We start from the raw sequence: 22,340 nt of genomic DNA, 5'->3' as shown, positions 1-22,340 counted from the left end.
CTCCGTCTTCAAAAGAAGTTGAAGGATCCTTGACATTGGAACAGTCCCTTGGTGGGATTTGATGACATAGCCTCCTTGAAATTCAGCCACTCAAGGATCCTTTCTTGACTTTGAGGAACACCAACTGTAATTCGAGGCTCTAGCTCCATCTCTGAGACATGTTCACTGATCTGACACGAGTTTTGTTTCGTTGATTGTCAGTTTTTTAGACTCTCTTTTTGATAAGTCCGTCTTCCTGTTTTGTGTTGCTTCACAGTGTCGGCAGTTGTTGCCAATGCTGGACAACTTTCTCTGTTGGATTCTCCGTTATTGAATCGGACTTTCAGCACCTGAAAGTTCTGCCAGTTTATTGGTCTGAATGGGGATTCACGGATTTAGTCTTGCACATGGATCACATGGCGATCTTGAAATGAGTCATTTCTCGGGGGCTGTGTCCACTAAGTTTCAGATGTCTCTTTCCCATTTGTAAGTCTATGGGGAAAAGTCTTTTTGGGCCTAGCGGCATCACATGACGGATTCAGGTGTTGTAATTCCACTGTTTATCTTGACCATCTAATATCTTGAAGACATTCCCAGTGTTTCGGGGTGAAAAGTGACTCAGCTGAAGGCTAAATAAAGAATTTGGGTTAAAGAGCTGCGGTACGAACTCTGATTCCTCGGTTAATGGAGGTGGCTGCAGAGTGCTTTATCTGGGCCGGGGATTTGGACGGCATTAGTATAATCTTTCCTTCTGTGACCAACAGGTCCGCTCATCATCATCATCTATCCAATACATCCCTGCTTCATCCTACAGATGACAATAAATAATGTTGCATCTGGGCTGCAGCTCGCTTTGGATATCTGTCAGTGTGGAGGACTAACACGTTTTACTGACTCACATTTTGATTTAAAGGTTTTCCTGCAGAGGAAAGGAGGCACAAACTTTTTCTTTTTTAAGTCAGGTGGATCATTTGGTCGTAATTAATCTTCCTCTCTTATTTATATTTGTGATACATTCATATTTCTGTCTTTAGCTGTTGATATGTAGCTCTTATTCCAACATTATCACCTCTCTCGTCCAGATCAAACCAACACAACACTCTAAAAACAAACCACTTATTGACTCTCAGTTAGAAATATGTAAATCTAAATAAAGGTGCAGATTAACACCCTCCGCCCTCGATCAATCAAATCTGCCCAGACCTCCTAATGCTCCGCTCCGTGGCCCAGTTCAGCGTCAATCTCTTAAAGCTCCCCTCATAACCCCCTCCCACAACCACAGCGCAGCGTGGTGAATAATTGACGAGCTCCCCCCTCCTCCCCTCCGCTCTCCTCTCTGTGTCTCTTTCCATCACTCTGTCTCTTTGTGGCGTCGCTCGTCGTCGGGCTCTCCGGGCCGTGACAACCTGCCCTCCCTCACCTCTGTCATGTCCAGTTTCCACCTGCCGCCAGCTGCATGTTGACGACCGTCAGCAGGCTCAAAGAGACGGGGAGACACGGGAGCAGCTGCTGGTAAGTTCATCTTTATTATTCTGCAGAAGAAAAGAATCCAGACTACAGCAAGGACAGGAAAAATAAAACTTTTATTTAGTTTATTGATGGTTTAAAACACAGGCCTCACACTCAATGGGAAGTATGCTTTTATGACCTCCACCCTGATGAAGAGGAGGCTGTGATGCTACAGCCTGTTTGCATTTAAAACCATCGGTATGCCCAACTGGACAACAGGCTTCTTCTCCTTTAGAAAAGTCATGGAAAATCCTCCGTGGATAACCGTCCACATAATGTAACATAACTACAAATTTATTTTCTGTAGCTGTTGACATGACGTAGTTCTAATATGTGTCAGTGTTGGATGTTTGCTTTACCATCATGGACGTTTGATCATTTTTTCCCCTCTACTTTCATCTGAAAAATGACGGGCAAGACAGAAATATATTATGAGACCTTAAAAAGTTATGGAAAAGTTTTGAAATGAAAATTTGTGGGACCTGGGAGCCCTGGTTTTATGTTCAGTATTCCTACTTTCACTGCAATTGAAACGCAGCCATGTTAACGTTTATGTGTCGCTACCAAAAATGTTTTGTGCTGGTCAGGAGGTGCTTTAAAACAAGGTATTTTTATCGGTGATTGAATAAAGATGTGCCGAGTATTAATAAACAAACACCAGTAAGGACAAAAAGACAACCCCACCCACCTGTCAACCCACGAACAGACAGAGAGAGCCAGGCCAGTCAATGGAAATCTAATAGAGAAGAAAGAAAATAAATAAAAAAGAATTTTAAATTTTTTTTTAAAAATGTGTATAAAAATAAAATAATTAATAAATAATTTATAAAAAAAATATATGTAAACAAACATTTAAAAATAAAATAAAAATAAATTTATAAATGTTAAAAAATGTATGTGTATAAAAATGTAAAAATAAGATAAAAAATATGTTTAAAAAACTAAAGATTAAATAAATAAATGTGTATAAAAATAAATTTATAAGTTTATGTATGTATATAAAAATGTAAAAAGCTAAACGTTTAAAAAAATTAAAAATTAAATTAATTAATTAATTAATACATAAATAAATAAATGTGTATAAAAATAAAATAAAATAATTAATAAATAATTTATAAAAAAAAAATATATAAGCAAAAATTAAGAAATAAAATAAAAATAATGATAAAAAATGTATGTATATAAAAATGTAAAAAGATAAAAAAAATATGTTTCAAAAAATTAAATTCATGAATTAATACATAAATAAATAAATGTATATAAAAATAAAATAAATTAATAAATTATTTATGAAACATATATGTAAGCAAAAATTTTGAAATAAAATAAAAATAAATTTATAAATGATAAAAAAAAAATGTATGTATATAAAAATGTAAAAATAAGATAAAAAAATGTATGTTTCAAAAAATGTAATTAATAAATAAAAGAATATATGTGTATAAAAATACAAAAATTAAAAAGGGAAAATGATGACAAATAAATTCACTTGTGTGACATCAGTAGGGGAGTGAAGTGAGTTTCATTACAATTTTTCAACTTCTATATTTGCCACGAATGTTAAAAAATGGTAGCATGCAGTTGTAAACAGTACATGACATCATTGGTCAGGAGGTACTTTGCTGAAAAAATATTTTAAAGGAGGTACATTTCTAAAAAAAAGTTTGAGAACCACTGTCCCAGAGGAGCTTCATGTTCCTTAAAGTTAATTCAGCACCTTTTTTTGTATCTTGAATCACGTTATTAAACCTTTATTCCACATGGAAAGTTCCCTTCTTCTACTTTCTGGTGTGGCATCAGTACGCTGCCGTAATGTGACCTCAGCAACAACAACAAGTTTAAAGCCTGCGACTCAGCACCAGTCAGTTAGAACTGAAGAAGCTTCTTGGATAAGAGGTGTTTAAGGAACTCAAGCAAGTCCAGTTGTCTACGATACAGCACATATGAATGTAGTCGCTGACATGGAGCGTCTAATCTGACCTGCAGCACTCTCACTCAATATCTATGTACTCAATACTGGACCAACTTTAAAAAAGGTGTTCCCGTTCGTCACTTAGACACAAAAACATTTTAAAACAAGGTCCAGGTTGAAAGATACCGAGCTGACCCTTGAAATCAGAACTTGTATTTATCACTTGTGGTCATTCAAGTCATCTGCACTGATCATCAAACTCCTCTCTGGTTCTTTTCAGGAGCTTCAGAGCCATGAAGAACTTCCTGTTCCTCCTCCTGGTGGTGACGGAGGCGTCCTCCAGGTCGCACAGCGGCTGGTGTGACCTGGGCTGCGACTGTCGAGGAGATCTGAGGTTCACCATCTGCTCCCGGGCGCTCATCTCCCAGCTGCCCGCCAGAGTGCCCCCCAACACCGAGCTCCTGGACCTCTCCGACAACCACATCTCCGTCATCCCCGAACGCTCCCTCAGCAAAAACCGCAAGATCCGAGTCCTCCTGCTGCAGAACAACAACATCAGCGTGGTGGAGGACGGCGGCTTCTCTCAGCTGGAGTTCCTGCAGAAGCTGGACCTGAGCTGGAACCAGATCTCCACCCTGACTGAAGGGTTCTCCATCGGCCTGGCGTTCCTGCGGGAGCTGCAGCTCGCCCACAACCGCCTGACGAGCCTGGACAGCCGCAGCTTCCTGCACCTGGACGGCCTCCAGAGGTTAAACCTGACCAGCAACAGCATCCACACCATCCAGATCAGGTCGTTCTCCTCCATGAGCAGCCTGCGGCAGCTCCACCTGGAGGGCAACCAGCTGACGGCCCTGCGGAGCGGCATCTTCTCCATGCTGCGCTCCCTGGAGGTCCTCAACCTGGGCGGGAACCAGATCAGTGAGACGGAGCCGGGCGTCTTCAAGCCGCTCGTCAGCATGACGCTACTCAACTTAGCCAACAACCACATGTCCACGGTGCAGTTCAAGACGTTCCTGAGCATCCACACCTACAGCACCCACATCCTGCTGGAGGACAACCCGTGGAACTGCGACTGCGACCTGCAGAGAGTCTTCAGGAAGCTGCGGAGCATCCAGAGGCTCTTCCTGGACGACTACTACAACCTCACCTGCAAGGAGCCCGCCGTCCTCGAGGACTACAGGCTGATGGATGTGGACACGGAGCTGTGCCTCGCCGAGACGGTCACCGTGCTCATCATCACCGCCACCGTGGTGATAACGGTGCTGGCGGCCATGCTGATGGGCGAGAGGAAGAGGAAGAAGAAGAAGAGGGGGAAGCACTGGACGCAGCAGGGGGAGCTGTCAGATGAGTCGGACTACTGAAACACAACTTCTGAACCATGTCGCTATTTAATTTTATTTTTTAACTCTTTATTTTCCAGCAAAGAAAGACGATTAAAATAAAACATTCTGACTTTGAGGCTTCTCTGTCGTCGTCGTCGTCGCTTAAATCCCTCAGGAACATCTGCACGCCTGCAGAGATTTGAGACTCTGTGGTTCATTTTGTCGGATTTCCCATCTGCTTCGCACCGAACGAGCCTGAAAAAGCTTTTAAACCGACACTGTGGAGGGAATTACTCTAAAACATCTGCTTCATTCAATTAAAAAACTCTACTTTCCTTGAAATGCAGTAAATTTAATCCGTATATTAATGAAAAATGTTTATTTTCTCATCTTAAATGTTCAAATATATTTATATGAATGGATACTGTTCCCTTTTTAAAGCTTGGAAAACATTAAATTGAATGTTGAGACTTTTTCGTGACTAAAACTTTGTGTTTAAAATGAACATTTGCCCACACAGGACTTCACATCATCTGCTTAAGTGTCACATGGAAGTCTGCAGCGCCCTCTGCAGGTAAACTGATTTATTGCTATTAAATTTATGACGTCTAAAATGATAAAAGCTTTATTTACATTATATTTATTATTCTTATAGTTGCTGTAATATCCTCATCTGTGCTGCTCAGTGGTGAGTTTAATGTTTTATTTTATATTTAAATGTGCTGTTTTACACTGATAGTTATGCAGAGTTATTTTGAACTTAATCACTGTAATGTTTTTATGTTTTCATTGTGATGAATGGAAGTTTCCCCTTTAATAGACACACTGGAGACCTTTAGGCGGAGCCGCTCTGATGCAGCAAAGTCACAGGATTCAGCACGGAGGGGACAGGAAGTTGGCAAAATAAAAGCATGAAGTATGTCGAGGGAAAACAAAGAATATTAACACACACACAAGGAGTTTGCACAAACAATACCTGGACAATAAACATACAAAACAAAGGTGAAATAGTCATTTATTATTTTTATTTTATTTGTTATTTAAGCTATCAAATGCATTCAATTACACAGTTCTTTAAAAAGTCTTAAAAGACAGAATTTATTAATCCAAAAATAAGGCCTTAATTGGTATTTAAATGTCTTAAGTCAGTCTTTCAAGAATCTTAAAAATGCTATGACACAGGAGGTAGGGTTTTAGGTTTTTTCTCTGTTGACATTGCATTGTAAAATTTCAAAATAAATCTGTTTGGTTTTTTAATAATATACTGCGTTTTTTCTCCACCGTTTTTGGTTATTGTAAAATTGGTCTTAAATGTTTCCGAGTGGCATTTAAAGAGTCTTAAAAAGTTTTAAGGGACTGTTCTTTACTTATCGGAGGAGGGGGTGGCTGGGCTGTGACGTCTTCCTTTTTCTTCTTCTTTGTTTTTGGTGTAATTTTGGTTTTCAGTCAGGAAAAAACACAACCAAATCTGAATCAAATCAAAAGCACTTTATTTTCTATTGAAAATTTTGTCATAAATGTTTGCATGAATTAACCAGCATGCGCGAAAAGAGTGACAAAACAAGGCTATTTTCTTCAACTTTAAAACATCTGTGGGTAAATTTAAAAAATCTAATATCGGTTGGTCGATTGTTTGGTCGTTATGCTCTTGTCAGACCAAGTTCTCATTGGTCAGACAATCGCTGGTGTTACATTAATAAGGCCGTGTGTCCACCAAAGCCTTTCTTTACCCAGCACTGTGGCAATTACGTTAATCTATGGATTACCTGTGCAGATATTAACCCGATCGACCAATCAGCTGGTGGAAGAGTCAGTAGAATTAAAGTCGGAACTCCGATGTAAAGAACAGAAAATTATAAGTAACAGTAAGATTATGGAAAAGAAGCATGTAAATTTAAAGTAATAGAATTTTTTTTTAAGTACATTATGCTACAATGTTAAACACTAGTAGAATAAGAATATGTTCACTGTGCTGAGTCTAATGCTGTGTCTCAAATCGCGTACTTCTGTACTTACACTTAATATTTTGAGTGCATAAGTGCGTTCACACTGAGAAGTATGGAAAAATGCAGTGCACTAAGAGTACCCGGATGGTCAAAACGTTGAGTGTGGAACTATGGACACTTCTCGCACTCAGTGGTCGCCATCTTGGCTACGTAGCGTAAGGGGAGGGAGCACTTTTCAAACTGGAAAATTCGCGTGTTTTTTGCACTAAGCACCACTACACTGTTGTCGGGTATAAGCCATCAGTACGTATATTGGGTTAATTTAGCAGTCTGTAATGATTTGGGAACGCGAATGCTAATGCTAGTTTGCTAACTAGCTAATTTGCAGTCGTCATTTCCAGTGAATGCACAACGGCCGTGTTTGGTTTGAGACAACACTACCCTGTCAAAATTTGTATAAATTTTATACTATATGAAGTGTACTGACAGAAGTATGTGATTTGAGACACACCACAAGTGTTTAACCCTTTGAAACCTGTAGCGGCATCACGTCTCTTGTGCTGCTTTCAGATGCCCTTTGCAAGTATTTCAGCCTTGAACTTGTATTGGTGCGATTTCTTACAAAAACATGGGAAAAAAGGCAACGAGCAACTTGGTAAGAAAGGTCCCACATATTGCCAAAAAAATCAGAAAATTATTTTTAAAAATTAGTGAAAAAAGAAAAGAAAATAGGGAAAAACTATACTGATAAGTATTATTATTACTTATTTAAAATCATGGTACAGAATTATTATAATCCATCATTCCTTTGTTTATTTATTTATTTTTAACTTTATTTTCTTTGCTTTTTATTTATTTATTTTACTAATTTTAATGTTTTGGATTTTCTCTTTTTACTAATTTCTTGCAAATCTTTGGGGTCATTTCTTTTGTTGCTCATTACCTTCTTCCCATGAAAGAAATGAAGACAATTTGCTCAGGTTTTAAAGGGTTAAAGAAAAATATGTGCTATATTATGCTGTATAAACTAGTTTACAGTCGACCAACATTGTCTGTGGTTGATTACAGGCCTAATTTCACAACTTATTTATAATCTGAGTAAAGAACAGTCCTTAAACACATTTCAATAGAATTTAACATAACATGACTTTTACTTTGGAAGCGCTAACCGGAAGCAGTCGCGTCCAAAATGGCGGACTTGACGGTTGTGTGTCGGGACAGGTGGGAGCTCCGGTCTGACGAGCTGCTGTTGTTCTCCATACAAAGAGAGCAAAGCCGGAGAAACACTTCAGATTTACATTAAAATAAAAACACAAACACGTTTCGGTTCATTCAGACATTAAACGTTAAATTAAAATAATGTCCACGAGCCGGTCTGCGTGAAAAATGTCCGACAAAGAAGAGAGAAATTCAAGAGAAACTGCGCAGTCATAGTTTAATGGGAGCGGTGACCTGAGCAGGTAAGAAAATTAAACTGCTTTCTGTGGAAATTTAATGTTTTATTTTACCTTTTTAAATATATTTAAACACTTAAATTGAAGTTACAGGCGGTTAAATGACAGCAGGTTTAACGTTTGACTCGTTTCCACCTCGTTTAACCTTTTTATTTTCATGTTTTTTTAAATTGTGACGCCATTTTGGCTCCTTCACGTAATTTTCTTTACTTCAGTGTATTTAATTTGGTTTGTTTGACGGTTGAAATGAGCTGGCTTTGTTCAAGATAGCGACACTTCCGCATAGGACCCTCAGTGACAGTCAGTGACGGTCAGACGGGTGTTAAAGTGGGGTCCGAGGACCTCCCGCGGTCGGGACAGGCTCTCCAGACAGATGTCACGTCATTCATGTTTAGTATTGATCATCAGTGATTTGATTATCTTTATTAATATCCTGAAGACATGCTCCTGGGGCTCAGACATGAGGTAGATTTGTTTAACTTTCATTTTGTTTAAACAAATTTAAAAATCCAATTTCACTGCTGCTTCTTTTTTCACCCAGATGACATCACACATTCAATTCAGTTGATTTAAAACACCGTACTAAAGGCAGATTTATACTACTGTATTTGCGCTAATCAATTTATATAGTGCAGCAGATTAATTTTAAATATAGATGTGCTCATTTTAAACCTAGTTTTACTAAACTCTGATACAAGCTAGTCCTACATTAAATTAATCCGGCCTGAATAAATAAAAATAAATGTAAAAAAAAAAAAAAAAAAATTAAAAAAAAAAGCTGCACAGTTCTCATTTTCCATGACTCACACCGGCCAAGCCTTCTGCTTTTAGACGTCACAAGTATATGTGACCTAGTGCAGTTGCGTTTGTCACAGGAAGCGAGACTCACCTGCATGTGTGTGTATGTGTACAAATGTAACCAGCTGGCAAGTGCTGCAGACACAGTGAAGTGCATGCTTCTCTGAAATGAAAGTTTTGTTATACGTCCTTTAAGATGTGCGTAACCTGTATTTTTTATTTTATTTTTTAAGCAAACACAGTGGAAATGGTGATTTAACTGCTCTGTGATTTCAGAGTTGTGTGATTAAATTTCAGAGTGAAGATATTTTTTCTGCTTTTGTTTTCTTTGAAAAAAGAGGAGACAAATATGTCAAACGCTCACCAGAGTCGACCTATTAACCTAGTACAGTGTTATTTTTAATAAGACCTGGTCTGATTTTTTTTCTGCATTTATTTTATTTTATTTTACTGTATGGTTGTATTATTTTATTTTGTTTTTATAATTTATTTTTTATTTTGTTTTATTATTGTATAATTTTATTTCAATTTGTTTTATATCATTTTGTTTTATTTTTTATCATGTTATTTTATTTAATTTAATTATCATATTATTTTTATTTTATTTCATTTTATTTTATTATTATTTTATTTTTATTACATTTTTTATTATTGTGTAATTTTATTTTATTCATTTATTTATTTATTTATTTATTTTATTTTTATTTGCACATACATAAAATATCATAAAATCCAGACTGTTAAGAAAAGATATGTCTCGAGACATCAAGAAGCCACATGCTCATACAATAACAATAAATAAATAAATAAAAAAGTAAACTAACGTAATTCAGAAAAATATATCGAAAGATAACTGATAACAAGAAACACTGAGGAGACAATAATTAGTGATCAATAATTCAATAAAAACAAGAAATGCATGAAACACAATGTAATGTGGTGCTTTTAAATGTTCTGAGGATGACGTGTACTTTATTACAGAGAGCTTTGTCAATCTAATAAAGTTTTTTGCAGCAAATTAAGTTCTTATATTTATTTTCTGCCTCTTCAGTTGTGTGTTCTATGAAACAGACAGAGCAGAACACACTCAGCATCATTTGGTTACCGGGCGCTGGCGCCGCTCTCACCCTCATTTCCTTATCTTCCAGATATGGCAGCTGACGACAAGGTTGCCATCCTGACAGATGACGAGGAGGAGCAGAAGAGGAAGTATGTGTTGGCTGAGCCCTTCAACACACTGTCCATGGAGCAGCCGACGGGTGTTTCCACGCCACCGCCGGCTGCTTCAGACACGCCGCCCGAGCAGCCGGCGGCGTCACCTCCTGACTCAATAGACTGCTGCGAGAGGATGTGCCTCCGCATCAACAGCCACCTCCTTGTCTCCAAGGTGTTCTACTTCTTCTTCTACGCCGCTTACGGCTCGCTGCACCCTCTGCTGGCCGTGTATTACAAGCAGCTCGGCATGTCGGCCAGCCGCAGCGGGCTGCTCGTCGGCATCCGCTACTTCATCGAGTTCTGCAGCGCCCCCTTCTGGGGGGTGGTGGCGGACCGCTTCAAGAAAGGGAAGATCGTGCTGCTGTTTTCTGTTCTGTGCTGGCTGATGTTCAACTGCGGCATCGGCTTCGTCAAACCAGCGGAGATGAAGTGTGAGGAGAAAGGTGCCGCTCCTCCTACGACGCCGGCGCCGGTGATGACCACACACATGTACGATAATAACTTCACGCAGGCGAGCAACTCCACCAACCACACCAGAAGTCGCCGCAGCCTTCTGGATCTCCTCGTGCTTCCTGAGATCCTGGACTCTTATTTCAGCGTGCACCACAGGTACGAGCGGAGCGTAGACGCCAACGCCACTCCTGCTCCTTTTGAGCTGGTTAACACCACCCAACAGACGCTAATCACCGCAGTCCCCATACGAAACACCACCCTCCACATGCCAAACACAACCGTCTCTGCACCAAACACCACCATCACCACCACAACCTCGCCTGCACCGACCAAGAAGAAGGAGTACCAGATCACTTACAACAGGGACCAGGTGGAGAGCATCTTCCTGCTCATCCTGCTCGTCATCATCGTGGGCGAATTCTTCAGCGCCCCGGCCGTCACCATCGTGGACACCGTCACCCTGCAGTATCTCGGTAAGGCCCGCGACCGTTACGGCCTGCAGAGGATGTGGGGCTCGCTGGGCTGGGGTCTGGCCATGCTGCTGGTGGGCATCTGGATCGACCACACGCACGTCACCGTGGTGATCGACGGCGTGGGCTGCATCGTGCCCGACTTCCGCCTCCACAACTACCAGATCGCCTTCATCGTCTTCGGCGTGCTGATGGGCCTGGCGTTCGTCGTCGCCACTCAGTTTTACTTCGAAAAAGGCGGCGACTACCGGCAGGAGGTTCCAGAGGGGGTGGTGGAGGACCCGTGCACGCCGGGAGCATTACCCGAGTCCAGCCCGTCGGACCAGAGTTCCGTCGGCTCTGACCCTGCTCAGGAGTTCAGCTACAGCGACCTCCTGAGGCTCCTCTGCAGCGTGCGCTACAGCTCCGTCCTCTTCGTCGCCTGGTTCATGGGCTTCGGCTACGGCTTCGTCTTCAGCTTCCTGTACTGGCACTTGGAGGACCTGAAGGGGACCACCACGCTGTTCGGCGTCTGCTCCGTCCTGAGCCACATCTCAGAGCTCGGCGCCTACTTCACCAGCCACAAGTTCATCGAGCTGGTCGGACACATCAGGTGAGACAGATGCTGACGACCATTATTGTTGATTCACTGATCATTTTTTATGACTTCCTCATCTTTGACGACTTCCAGTAACGCCTGATACTGAATCAAAGTGCACTTTGGACGGTAGATAAGGACGTCTTTTCAGTCTAATCTGTCGTCCACTCTGCAGACAAAGCCGCCATTGATGCTCAGGGGTTTCTGCCGGAGTGAATTCAGGGTCGCACCTCGCAGGCGGCGGGGACATTTGAGAGCGTGGTGTTAGATTTCAGCTGCAGCTCTGTAACCTGCATCAGAAGACACACAATGTGTCCGCTGTTGAAAGGACTCCTGAGTCAACAGGAGGTAGAGTTAAAGGGAGGGGAGTGTTTTTAAAGGGATTTAGACAGAGCTAGGCTAACAGTTTCCCTCTGTTTCCAGTCTTTGTGCTAAGCTAAGCTAAGCTAACCGGCATGACAGTTTGTGTTACAGCTGTCTCCATCTTCAGCAGGTCGTTTTCACACTGTGTGTTTTCTTCCTGTCGTCACAAGACGTTACGCTCTGCGACAAACACACTTCCTACTTTCATGGAAACTGAAGCAGAGCAGACACAAGCTGCAGGTCGTGGTGGCCGTGCGTCTGTTTAAAGCAGGCAGGTGTTAATAAGTCACCACAGGCTGCAGGTGCCCCGTGTCGACCCTGATCTAACATGAGATTTTTTTATTCTTCATTGAGAGATCCTCTGCTGCCACTTAACCGCGCAGCATCTGTCCTACCTGTTTGTGTGCTCAGCAAACCGTCACTGGGTGAACAAACACTGCAGTAATCCTGTCTGGCCATGAACACGTGAATGCTTTGAGGGTGTGTCGTGTTTGAAGCGTTTGTTTGTGTTCGTGAGAGCAAAGACGTTCCCCAAACAACAGCTCAGCTCAGGGATGTCTGTAAATGTCATGAAGCCATGAGAGCACACTCACCTGGATTTTAGGAAATCAGAAAGTTAAAGATGTTTTCAAAAGCTCGGTTACCTTAGACAACATTTAGGAATTATGAGGCAAAAACACCATCACTGTCAAATGAATGAGTGACTCGATAAATAAGAGAATAAGCCATTAAATGCACCATTAATAATATTAAAGAAAATAAATGTAGGCATTCATTGATACAATTTGAAATAACATTGCTATTTCTGTTCTAATTTGCTTCTTTATTATTTACCTTTGTAGTAATTCCTTATTTATTTGATTTCCTGTTTTAATTTTTCCCTTTTTGTTAATTTATTTTCATCAATTCTGAAATGTATTTATTTTGCTATCATGTTTAATTTATTTTAAATACATTTTTAAACACATTTGTTAATTTTTATTTTTTTGATTTTAATTTTTAAATGTATTCATTAGTTTTGAATTTATTTTAAACTTTAATTTATATATTTATTAATTTTCGAATTTATTTGTTTTGCAATTATTTTTATTTATTTTTAATATATTTTTAAATGCATTTATATTATTATTATTATTATTATTTATTTTTGCTTTTTCTGTTTTTTAAATTCATTTTTGAATATATTTATTCATTTTCAAATTAATCATTTTTATTTTTAGCCATTTTTAAAATATATTTTCAAATGTATCATTAGTTATTTTAATTAATTTCTAAATGTATTAATTTTGCATTTATTTTTATTTATTTTAAATTAATTTTTAAATATATTTATTCATTTTGAAATTTAGTATTTTTATTTTTATTTATTTTTGCATTTATTTTTATTTATTTTAAATTCCTTCTTAATATACTTACTCATTTGTACATTAATATCTTCATATTCATTTAAAAATATATTAATTCTTTTTTAAATTATTTATTGTAAACGTATTATTTATTTTCATTACTTTTAAAATGTATTTATTTTTGTAACTATTTGTTACTTATTTTTTAATATATTTTTGAATGCAATATTAAGATGTATTTATTTTTGCTTTTTCTATTCGTTTAATTCATTTTTGAATATATTTATTCATTTTCAAATTATTTTTTTTATTTTTTAATATTTTTTTAAAATATATTAATTTTCAAATGTATCATTAGTTTATTTTAATTAATTTTAAATTTATTAATTTTGCATTCATTTTTAAATATATTTATTCATTTTGAAATTTATTTTTTTTAATTAATTTTTAAATGTATTTATTTTGCATTTATTTTTATTTATTTTAAGTTTATTCTTAATATATTTATTTATTTTTACATTAATATCTTTTTATTCATTTTAAAATATATTCATTTTTATTTTTTTTATTTTCAAACATATTTATTTATTTTCATTACTTTTAAAATGTAATTATTTTTGCAAGTATTTGTTATTTATTTTTTAATATATTTTTGAATGCATTTTTTTTATTTTTATCAATGTTAAGATGTATTTATTTTTGCCTTTTCCGTTTTTTAAATTCATTTTTGAATATATTCATTCATTTTCAAATGTATCATTAATTTATTTTAATTAATTTTTAAATGTATTAATTTTGCATTTATTTTTATTTATTTTAAATTCATTTTTAAAGATATTTATTTTTGCATTTAAATATTTTTATTCATTTTAGAATTTATTATTTTTTGAATGCCTTTTTAAATGTATTTATTTATTTTCTTTAATTTATTCATAATTATTTAAGTTTTTTTGATTGCAGCTACAGCCCTAATTGCAACTATATTTTTCAACACTACTTCAAAGAAATAAATATGATTCTACATGAAGACTACAAAGTTTTCTCATTCACACTCTGTCTTCCTCCATCTTTCCCCCTCAGGGTGCTGTACATCGGCCTGGCCTGCAACACAGCTCGCTACCTGTACATCTCCTACCTGAAGAACGCCTGGACTGTCCTGCCCATGGAGGTCCTTCAAGGTAACATGTCTGCGTCTGTAGGGAGGCTGTGGGAGCTAGGACCCAGGGGACAGGGCAGGAAATGTCTGTTTGTCAAACAGGACGCTTATCAGACGGCCTTTTTCCTCCGACAGCTCAGGCTTTTAACTTATCATCACTCATTTGCAGCAACGACAGGGTTTCTCCTGGCGCCCCACGTCACCTGAAACGACCTCTTTGCAGTTTCCATCAAACGCTGGAGTTCTGCTTCGTAACACAGAGTCAAATCTTTAATGTTATTAATATAAATAATGTCTTTGAACGATGCAGGATGTCGTTTAACTGCAGGATGAAGTGTATAGATAGTGCGCTACAGTAAAGAGATGTGTGTGGCTGCTTTGTTTGAGCTGTCCGCCCTGAGAAAACACCGACGCCTCGCAGAATAAACGGTGAAAACGAGTTCAGTACGTATAGCTGTTTAACCACAACAGAGGAATTATCATTAATTAAGTTTTACATTGTAAATAAATCCTACTGGATTCTTTAGCCGGAAACAAATACCAACATTTGTGGATTTACATAGTGTAAATAGCAACTGAGAAACAGACTGAGCAGGAGAATTTACACCTGAATGCATCGCTGCTCTCTGGTGGACAAACTGTGTAATGGTGACACTGTCTAAAATATCTTTGTGTCATTGGTGAAACTGTCCTGCGGCGACAATAAACCATCTCACAGGAATATTCATAAACAATCGGGAATGAAAAAATAATATTAAGTGAGTACAAAAGCCTCTGATTGTATTGTATTGGTGTAATGATGCTGAAGCAGTGCCTTCATCACAGTCTGAAGGTCTGTGGGGTCTAAAGACAAAGAACAATCAACAATGAGACATTAAACGTGCTTTAAAGGAGCTTTAAACAAAGCGGTGCTTATGCTGTGTTAATAATGACACCACTGTTGAATCATATTTCACTATGTTGTGATCACACTTTCAGTAACCCTGATAAGTAACGTGTGATTTTCACCACTGAGATCTGAGCCAAGACTCTCAGAGACAAATGTGGAGCCTCAGACTCTCAGCTGTTCCCTCAAAGACGTGAAATCTCCGTCAGGGGCAGGTCCGTCCAGAAGTGAAGTTTTAACACGTTCACCAAGAGAGAGGTCGTCGTTTGTGTCAGCGTTCAGACGTTACAGCTGCAGATGTCTCACACACAGCTTCTCAGATCTGTGTGTGACCAGTTTACATTTAAACAACCAGTTAAACAACCAGTAAATACCTGCACTGTGTCTGTTTGGACATCATTTCCACGAGGCTACAGTTATTTATCACATGTATATCCTGAAGCACAGTTATCCTCAAAATATTAGAAATATCAAGACGGGTCTGACTGCAGCCACGATCAGGACAGGAACGCCCACTCATGTGATTGGCTGGCAGAATAGTTATTTACTCCTCTTCCTCGGGCTCACACAAGGTGCCTGAAGCCCCAGGAATACCTTGAAAACAGGCCCTTTTGCTGAAAAAGTCCTTGATATTCAAATGGACCACATAACACTGCCTTTAGCCCCGACTCCACTAGGGATGCATGCGCTTAGCCGTGTAAACGTCCGCCCCCTCGCTTGTCGGCACCACAAATATTAGTCGGTTAAACCAATTAGTGTTTTATTCATGTACAAGGCAGCTTAACTGTCATGCAGCTAGGGTTGGGTTGGTTCTCGATAATACCAGTTTGGTTCGGTACTCCGTCTTGGACCGTTTTTTTTGAGACCAACCGGACAGCATACGTCATTTTACAGCCTGGCCCAAACATACTCGGGCGGAACGTACACGGAGCGGACTCCGTGGAGGTCCGCTCGGACTAAAAGCAGACATCCGCAGATTTTACGTCCGCGCAGACTCCGCTCCACATCGCTGGGATTTTTCACGGGAAACTACAACGCGGAAGTGCGTACAATTTAGTCTCAAAGAATGTGCCACTATGGCAACACTTTGGCTTTGAGCCAGACGAAGGACGCAACCCTTGTTTGCACCGACTGAGTAAGCTGCAAAATTTATTTGTTAGGAATAAAAACAACGTGTTACTGTCACTCTGTTGTCCTGTGGTTGTTTTTTATTTTAAATGAGTCAGTTGCGCCCCCAAGTGGCGAAAATCCGGTATTACCGACTTGATGCGGTTTTTCACAAAAACCTGACCGTTTTTTTTTTTCTCATACCGACCCAACCCTACATGCAGCCGCCCACCACTAGTGGGAGCTACAGTGCCATCACACAGCAGTCCCCCTCCCCGCGGTAATGCTCCAGTAGACTGGAGTTTTAAAACGGCACGGTGGGAAATAAGAGAGATGTGCTCTCTCGCAATACCAGCGCGGTTTGGCAGCACTTTGATCTAGAAAGTGAAAACAAGGTGACATGTAGGCTGTGTCAGAACATAAACTAGCATATAATCACTCACTGCAGCAACCACATTCAACTCAAGCATGTGAACCGACGCCGAACAACAGATGCTGCTGCGAGCAGTGCTAGCCGCACACTCAGAGACGCTGTGATTGCAGACACTTTTATTAATGAGTGGATCTTCAAGCGTTTATATATATTAGTTTCAAGTCTGAAGGGTTACTGCTGGTTCCAAAGGTGCTGGACTGAAAGGGTTTGGTGGAGACGGGGCTTTTGTTCATCACGTCTGTAACTACTCCGGTCCAAGGAATTGATGGCCACGCATCATACAGATGTCTTTTTAAGTTTTATTTTCATCCTTCAATCCTCCGTAGACACCGTGAAATCTACAAAAATAAAAAACACAAAAACAAATGTCCAGGATTTAGACGTGCCCAACAAGTCTCTCAGATTGATTTTCTTATAATAGACAGGTCCCAAAAAATTAGCACAGCAACAGAAAATATATGAAATGTTCAAACAGGCCACTTAAACAAACATTATAATCCACTCTTAAACCACAGCTGAACGAGTCGATCTCTGTTGGCATTACAAAACGTGACATGGCTGAACTTCATGACTCGGCATTTCACCGGGATGTTCTCCTCTGTCTTCAGCACCGATGTCATCACTCTGCCGAAAACTGAAATTGAAACGCAGGTTTCAGTCGGCACTTTCAAAGTGTGAGAGAATGTTTGATTACAGTCGTATGAGCACCGAAGCTCTGAGGCCCTTCAGCTGTTCTGTTTAATACATTTGTGCCACCGATGAAAGACATCACATCATTTATTTGTGTTTAATAAGAATATAGTGATGAAATGAATCAGCTGCTTTGAGTGAAGTCCTTGAAACTGAAAAGATAGCGCCTAAAAAGTCCTTGAATTTTGTTTTGTGTCATCTGTATGAACCCTACTGTGTTCAGACGTCTCCTCCAGCTGTGACCCACATCTGTCCCTGTGTGTCCCGCAGGTGTGACCCACGCCTCAGTTTGGGCAGCCTGTATCTCCTTCCTGAGTGCGGCGGTCCCTCCGGCCCTGAGGACGTCGGCGCAGGGCATCCTGCAGGGCCTCCACCTGGGCCTGGGCCGTGGCTGTGGAGCCATGGTGGGCGGCGTGTTTGTCAACTACTTTGGTACGACGGCAGCGGCGGCGCTTGATGTTTTAGTTTGGGTCACAAAACATTTTTAAACTCCTGTTTGCTTCACAGGTGCTGCAGCGACATTCAGAGGGATCGGCATGGCCTCCCTCGTCATCCTCCTCATCTTCGCCTTCATCCAGTGTGTGACTGGCGAGTCTGAGGGGAAAGGTGGGAGACTCTCATAAACCTGCCTGTACATGTCAAGCTGAATCTAGACATCTAAGTTTATGTCCCGTCTCTGTAACATCTCCTCTGTCCTCGTCTCCTCCCAGAGGACAAAATGCTGGCGGAGAACATCCCCGTCCCGTCCAGCCCGGTCCCCATCGCCACCATCGACCTGGTGCAGAGCCAAGCCGCCGCCGCCGCCGGTAGCCCTGTCCCGGCCCGCCAGGTCGCAGCGCTGCCCGTCAGGAAGACCAAACACCAGGAGGACCAGGAGGACGTGAACAAGCCGGCCTGGGTGCTCTCTGGCGCCCCCTGGGTCACCATCGCCTTCGCTATCGTCCAGATTAAGGAGATGATGAATCTGGCGAAGAGCGGCGCTCCGCCTACAGAGACTCAACCGCTTCAGGTGAGCGAAAGAACAAATATGTTTGATATGTACAATTTTTACCACTCGAGAACTGATAGAAATTGACAAAAATATAGCGTTACGACACCAAGACCCTGAGGGACACCACAGAAAAATCCATGCTGTGACTCGGCGATTAAATGTCGAGCATTTCTGTTCTGGAAACTCCTCACTGTCAGTCCACCTGTGAAAACCAAACATCCTCTGAATGTGCGAGGTCTGTAATTTGTGTCTGTAAAGTTTCATGTTTCTTTCACATTCACTAACATGACCTCTCTGACGCTTCCTCCTCTAACCGGCCGCCCACACACACTCACTCTGAAGAAAGGTGAGACGCTTCTACGTGCAAAGGTCGATGGAAAACTACTGTGTGTGTGTTGTTTGTGTGTGTGTGTGTGTGTGTTTGAGGGGTGGGGTGGGCGTCCTCTGTGTCTTTGTGTGTGTGTGCTGATGCATGCGGTGATAGCAGTGACTCATCTATACCTGTGTGGGGCGTGGGCGTGTACATGCATGCATACGTGTGTTTGCGAACCTCCCCCGCTCTCCCGCCGTGACATCATGTGAAGTGCATGCTTTAATTGCTCCCCTGGTGATGTCACCCCCCCCCGACCCCACCCTCCCGACCCCACCCTCCCGCCGCCATTTTTGGAGATCATCAGCTGCTGAGAGGTCAGATTAGTGCAGCAGATGAAGAGAGGCATGAAGGGAAGTCTGTTTTTAAAGCTTGTTGTTTTAAGATGATTTTAATAGCCAGTGAAAGTATGATGTCAGCTAGCTCTTTACCTCGCTAACACAAATGTTCCTTGTTGTTGCCAAACCTGGCCGCCCGTCAACCGCCATCACTGTTTGTTCCTCTTGTTGCCAGGTACCTAATGAGCAGGCGTCGGCCGAGTGCAAGGCGGTGGCAACATCACACAGAAACCAGAGTGATGACGGCACAGAAACACCCACACAACCAGACACCTCCCACCCGGCACCAACAGACGCAAACGGGGACAAAGACCAAACGCACCCGCCCTCGCACAGAGGAGAGGAAAACCCAGTGTTCGTGGCTGACGACGCACACTGACGTTCAGTCAAAACTGTATCTGTGTTGCAAAATGTGCTTGAAATACGACCAGAAAACATCCTGTAATTCCGAAAATAAGCTGCAGCTCATATTTTAAACGGTTCTAAGACTCAGACGCGACTTGTTTTAACAAAAGGGACGTTTGGGTTGAATGTTTGGAGGTGCGTTTGCGCCTCAGAGGAGCGTTGTGCACTATATTTACTGCCCTGTGACGGTGGACTTATTTATTGACTTAATTTACGTAGAAATGTGACGAAAACGGGGATTTAATTGAGCAGTTTGATTCTGTAAAACTTAAACAGCATTAAAAAGTGACAGCTTCTCTACCAGCACAGGATTAACACATTAAAATGCCTTTTTGTCAAGAGTCTCTGACACAAATTTAGAAGTTTTTAAACTGAATTAGTGATTTTTTTTATGCACTGAAATACAAAAGTTCCCAATCTTTTGCACCGCAGACCAGCTGACAGTAAATTAATGCACATTTTTAATCCATGCATGAATATTTTTCACTCCCACCACACAAAAAATGAAAGAAAGTTGATTAAATTTGTTCCAAACAGTGACAAAAACTTCACTCTATTGGCAGGAATTATTGCAGCACTACTGGGGAATACTTTGGCCAGCGTGCTCATGAAACAGATATTTAATTGTATTCTCTTCGGTATTAAAAAGGTCTTGAATGTAGCTCGTTAAATCCTGCAGAAACCTGCTGCTTAATTATTATTCGTCGTCTTTTGCTGAGTTTCCTCGCAGATCTTGTGTGGCCTCATGCGCTGGGAGCCGGTGTAACGTTGACAGGAAAGGGTTCAGATTCTGTCACGTCTGTTAAAAGTGTTGCTGGAGATATATTTTTATAATTTACAGGCGAAGCGGTGATGAAGAAGTGCCTCTTTAAAACATCATTACTGTTCTAACTTATTGTGACTGTTTGTCATGCGAGGATCCCTTTACAGACGGGTCTGAGGGTCTTTCTTAAACCCTGATTCCAATATTTTTCTATTGGAGCTGCCAATAGCCGACACACTGTATTTACTGTCTTTGTTTTCCATTTCCATGCCAAACTGTTCCCAGTGTTCTGCGTTAACGTCTCGTCTGGATGGAGAAATCCTCAGAGACAGAATCACGTGAAGAAATTCTGTTTGTTTTTTCTGTACATTTAATGATTAAAGGATGTTTTACCCTTTAATACAGCACCAGTGCATCTTAATCTGACTGTTATTAAATGTTATTAAATGTTTAGTTCACAAGTAACTGTTTGTTTTAGCAGCCTCGTGAGAACCAGGAGCCTTTTTATTTCACCCACTTGTCTGGGATTGCAAAGGTCTCTTTAAGGTCTTCTCATCCACTCCATTTTCAGCCCAATAGCCAGAAGAAAATGTTGCTCTGTACGTTTCTGCAAACCATGAATTCATTAAATGTGTATGTTTCTGAAAACCGGTTGAGATAAAGCGAATCATTGCCGTTTTTAGAGGCTTTAAGGCGTGAAATGCAGTTGTTTTTTACAGAGATGTCGCTGCTTTTCCTGCCAGGATGGTGCCATGTACAGTGGGTTTGTTTGACAGAAACATTGCTGGGTTGCCTGCCGGGATTGTGACGCACAAAGCAGGTGTTATGATTTTTTTACAGGGACATTTCTACTAACATTTCTTGTTGGTATAGAGGCACAAAAACCAGTTGTTTTGTAGAGGGACATCATCCAGACATTGATCCGTTTCAGGATATTGGCACGAAATCAGTTGTAGTTTTTACCAAGACATTGCTGCATTTCCTGTCAAAAAGGCCCAATTTTTCTTTTGTTTTTTTTACCAAGTCATTGCTGCGTTTCCTGTCCAAAAGGCCCAAATTTTCCTTTGTTTTTTACCAAGACATTGCTGCGTTTCCTGTCCAAAAGGCCCAAATTTTCTTTTGTTTTTTTTACCAAGACATCGCTGCGTTTCGTGTCCAAAAGGCCCAAATTTTCTTTTGTTTTTTTTACCAAGACATCGCTGCATTTCCTGTCCAAAAGGCCCAAATTTTCTTTTGTTTTTTTACCAAGACATCGCTGCATTTCCTTTACCAAGACATCGCTGCGTTTCCTGTCCAAAAGGCCCAAATTTTCTTTTGTTTTTTTTACCAAGACATCGCTGCATTTCCTTTACCAAGACATCGCTGCATTTCCTGTCCAAAAGGCCCAGATTTTCCTTTGTTTTTTTACCAAGACGTCGCTGCGTTTCCTGTCCAAAAGGCCCAAATTTTCCTTTGTTTTTTTACCAAGACATCGCTGCGTTTCCTGTCCAAAAGGCCCAAATTTTCCTTTGTTTTTTTACCAAGACATCGCTGCGTTTCCTGTCCAAAAGGCCCAAATTTTCCTTTGTTTTTTACCAAGTCATCGCTGCGTTTCCTGTCTAAAGGGCCCAAATTTTCTTTTGTTTTTTTTACCAAGACATCGCTGCGTTTCCTGTCCAAAAGGCCCAAATTTTCTTTTGTTTTTTTTTTTACCAAGACATCGCTGCGTTTCCTGTCCAAAAGGCCCAAATTTTCTTTTGTTTTTTTACCAAGACATTGCTGCGTTTCCTGTCCAAAAGGCCCAAATTTTCTTTTGTTTTTTTACCAAGACATCGCTGCATTTCCCGTCCAAAAGGCCCAAATTTTCTTTTGTTTTTT

General features: G+C 40.3%; 2 protein-coding genes across 2 annotated transcripts; both read left to right on the top strand.

Moving 5' to 3' along the window:
* The first annotated feature begins 402 nt into the window (after positions 1 to 402).
* LOC117250145 (uncharacterized) lies at positions 403 to 5,984 on the top strand. The gene is made up of 4 exons (XM_033616178.2): positions 403 to 1,491; positions 3,681 to 5,296; positions 5,378 to 5,410; positions 5,543 to 5,984. Exons 1-2 carry the CDS (start codon positions 1,436 to 1,438, stop codon positions 4,759 to 4,761), a joined length of 1,137 nt encoding a protein of 378 aa, XP_033472069.2. The 5' UTR covers positions 403 to 1,435; the 3' UTR covers positions 4,762 to 5,296; positions 5,378 to 5,410; positions 5,543 to 5,984.
* Positions 5,985 to 7,859: 1,875 nt separating this feature from the next.
* Positions 7,860 to 20,888, top strand: LOC117249775 (major facilitator superfamily domain-containing protein 6-A-like). The gene is made up of 7 exons (XM_033615488.2): positions 7,860 to 8,128; positions 10,069 to 11,650; positions 14,425 to 14,522; positions 17,887 to 18,048; positions 18,124 to 18,222; positions 18,327 to 18,625; positions 19,491 to 20,888. The coding sequence occupies exons 2-7, from the start codon at positions 10,071 to 10,073 to the stop codon at positions 19,692 to 19,694; spliced, it is 2,442 nt and encodes an 813-aa protein (XP_033471379.2). The 5' UTR covers positions 7,860 to 8,128; positions 10,069 to 10,070; the 3' UTR covers positions 19,695 to 20,888.
* The last annotated feature ends 1,452 nt before the right edge of the window (positions 20,889 to 22,340 follow it).

The sequence above is a fragment of the Epinephelus lanceolatus genome, chromosome 24 (assembly GCF_041903045.1).
Source record: "Epinephelus lanceolatus isolate andai-2023 chromosome 24, ASM4190304v1, whole genome shotgun sequence".
In the NCBI taxonomy this organism is placed as follows: Eukaryota; Metazoa; Chordata; class Actinopteri; order Perciformes; family Serranidae; genus Epinephelus; species Epinephelus lanceolatus.
The sequence above is the reverse complement of the archived record's forward strand: the minus strand, read 5'-3'. Positions and strand labels throughout refer to the sequence as shown.

Coding starts and splice junctions, on each gene's coding strand:
- LOC117249775 (XM_033615488.2), top strand. CDS start 10,071: ATGGCAGCTGACGACAAGGTTGCCATCCTGACAGATGACGAGGAGGAG. Junction 14,523..17,886: donor GCCCATGGAGGTCCTTCAAG/GTAACATGTCTG, acceptor TGTGTCCCGCAG/GTGTGACCCACGCCTCAGTT. Junction 18,049..18,123: donor CGTGTTTGTCAACTACTTTG/GTACGACGGCAG, acceptor TTTGCTTCACAG/GTGCTGCAGCGACATTCAGA.
- LOC117250145 (XM_033616178.2), top strand. CDS start 1,436: ATGTTGACGACCGTCAGCAGGCTCAAAGAGACGGGGAGACACGGGAGC. Junction 1,492..3,680: donor AGACACGGGAGCAGCTGCTG/GTAAGTTCATCT, acceptor GGTTCTTTTCAG/GAGCTTCAGAGCCATGAAGA.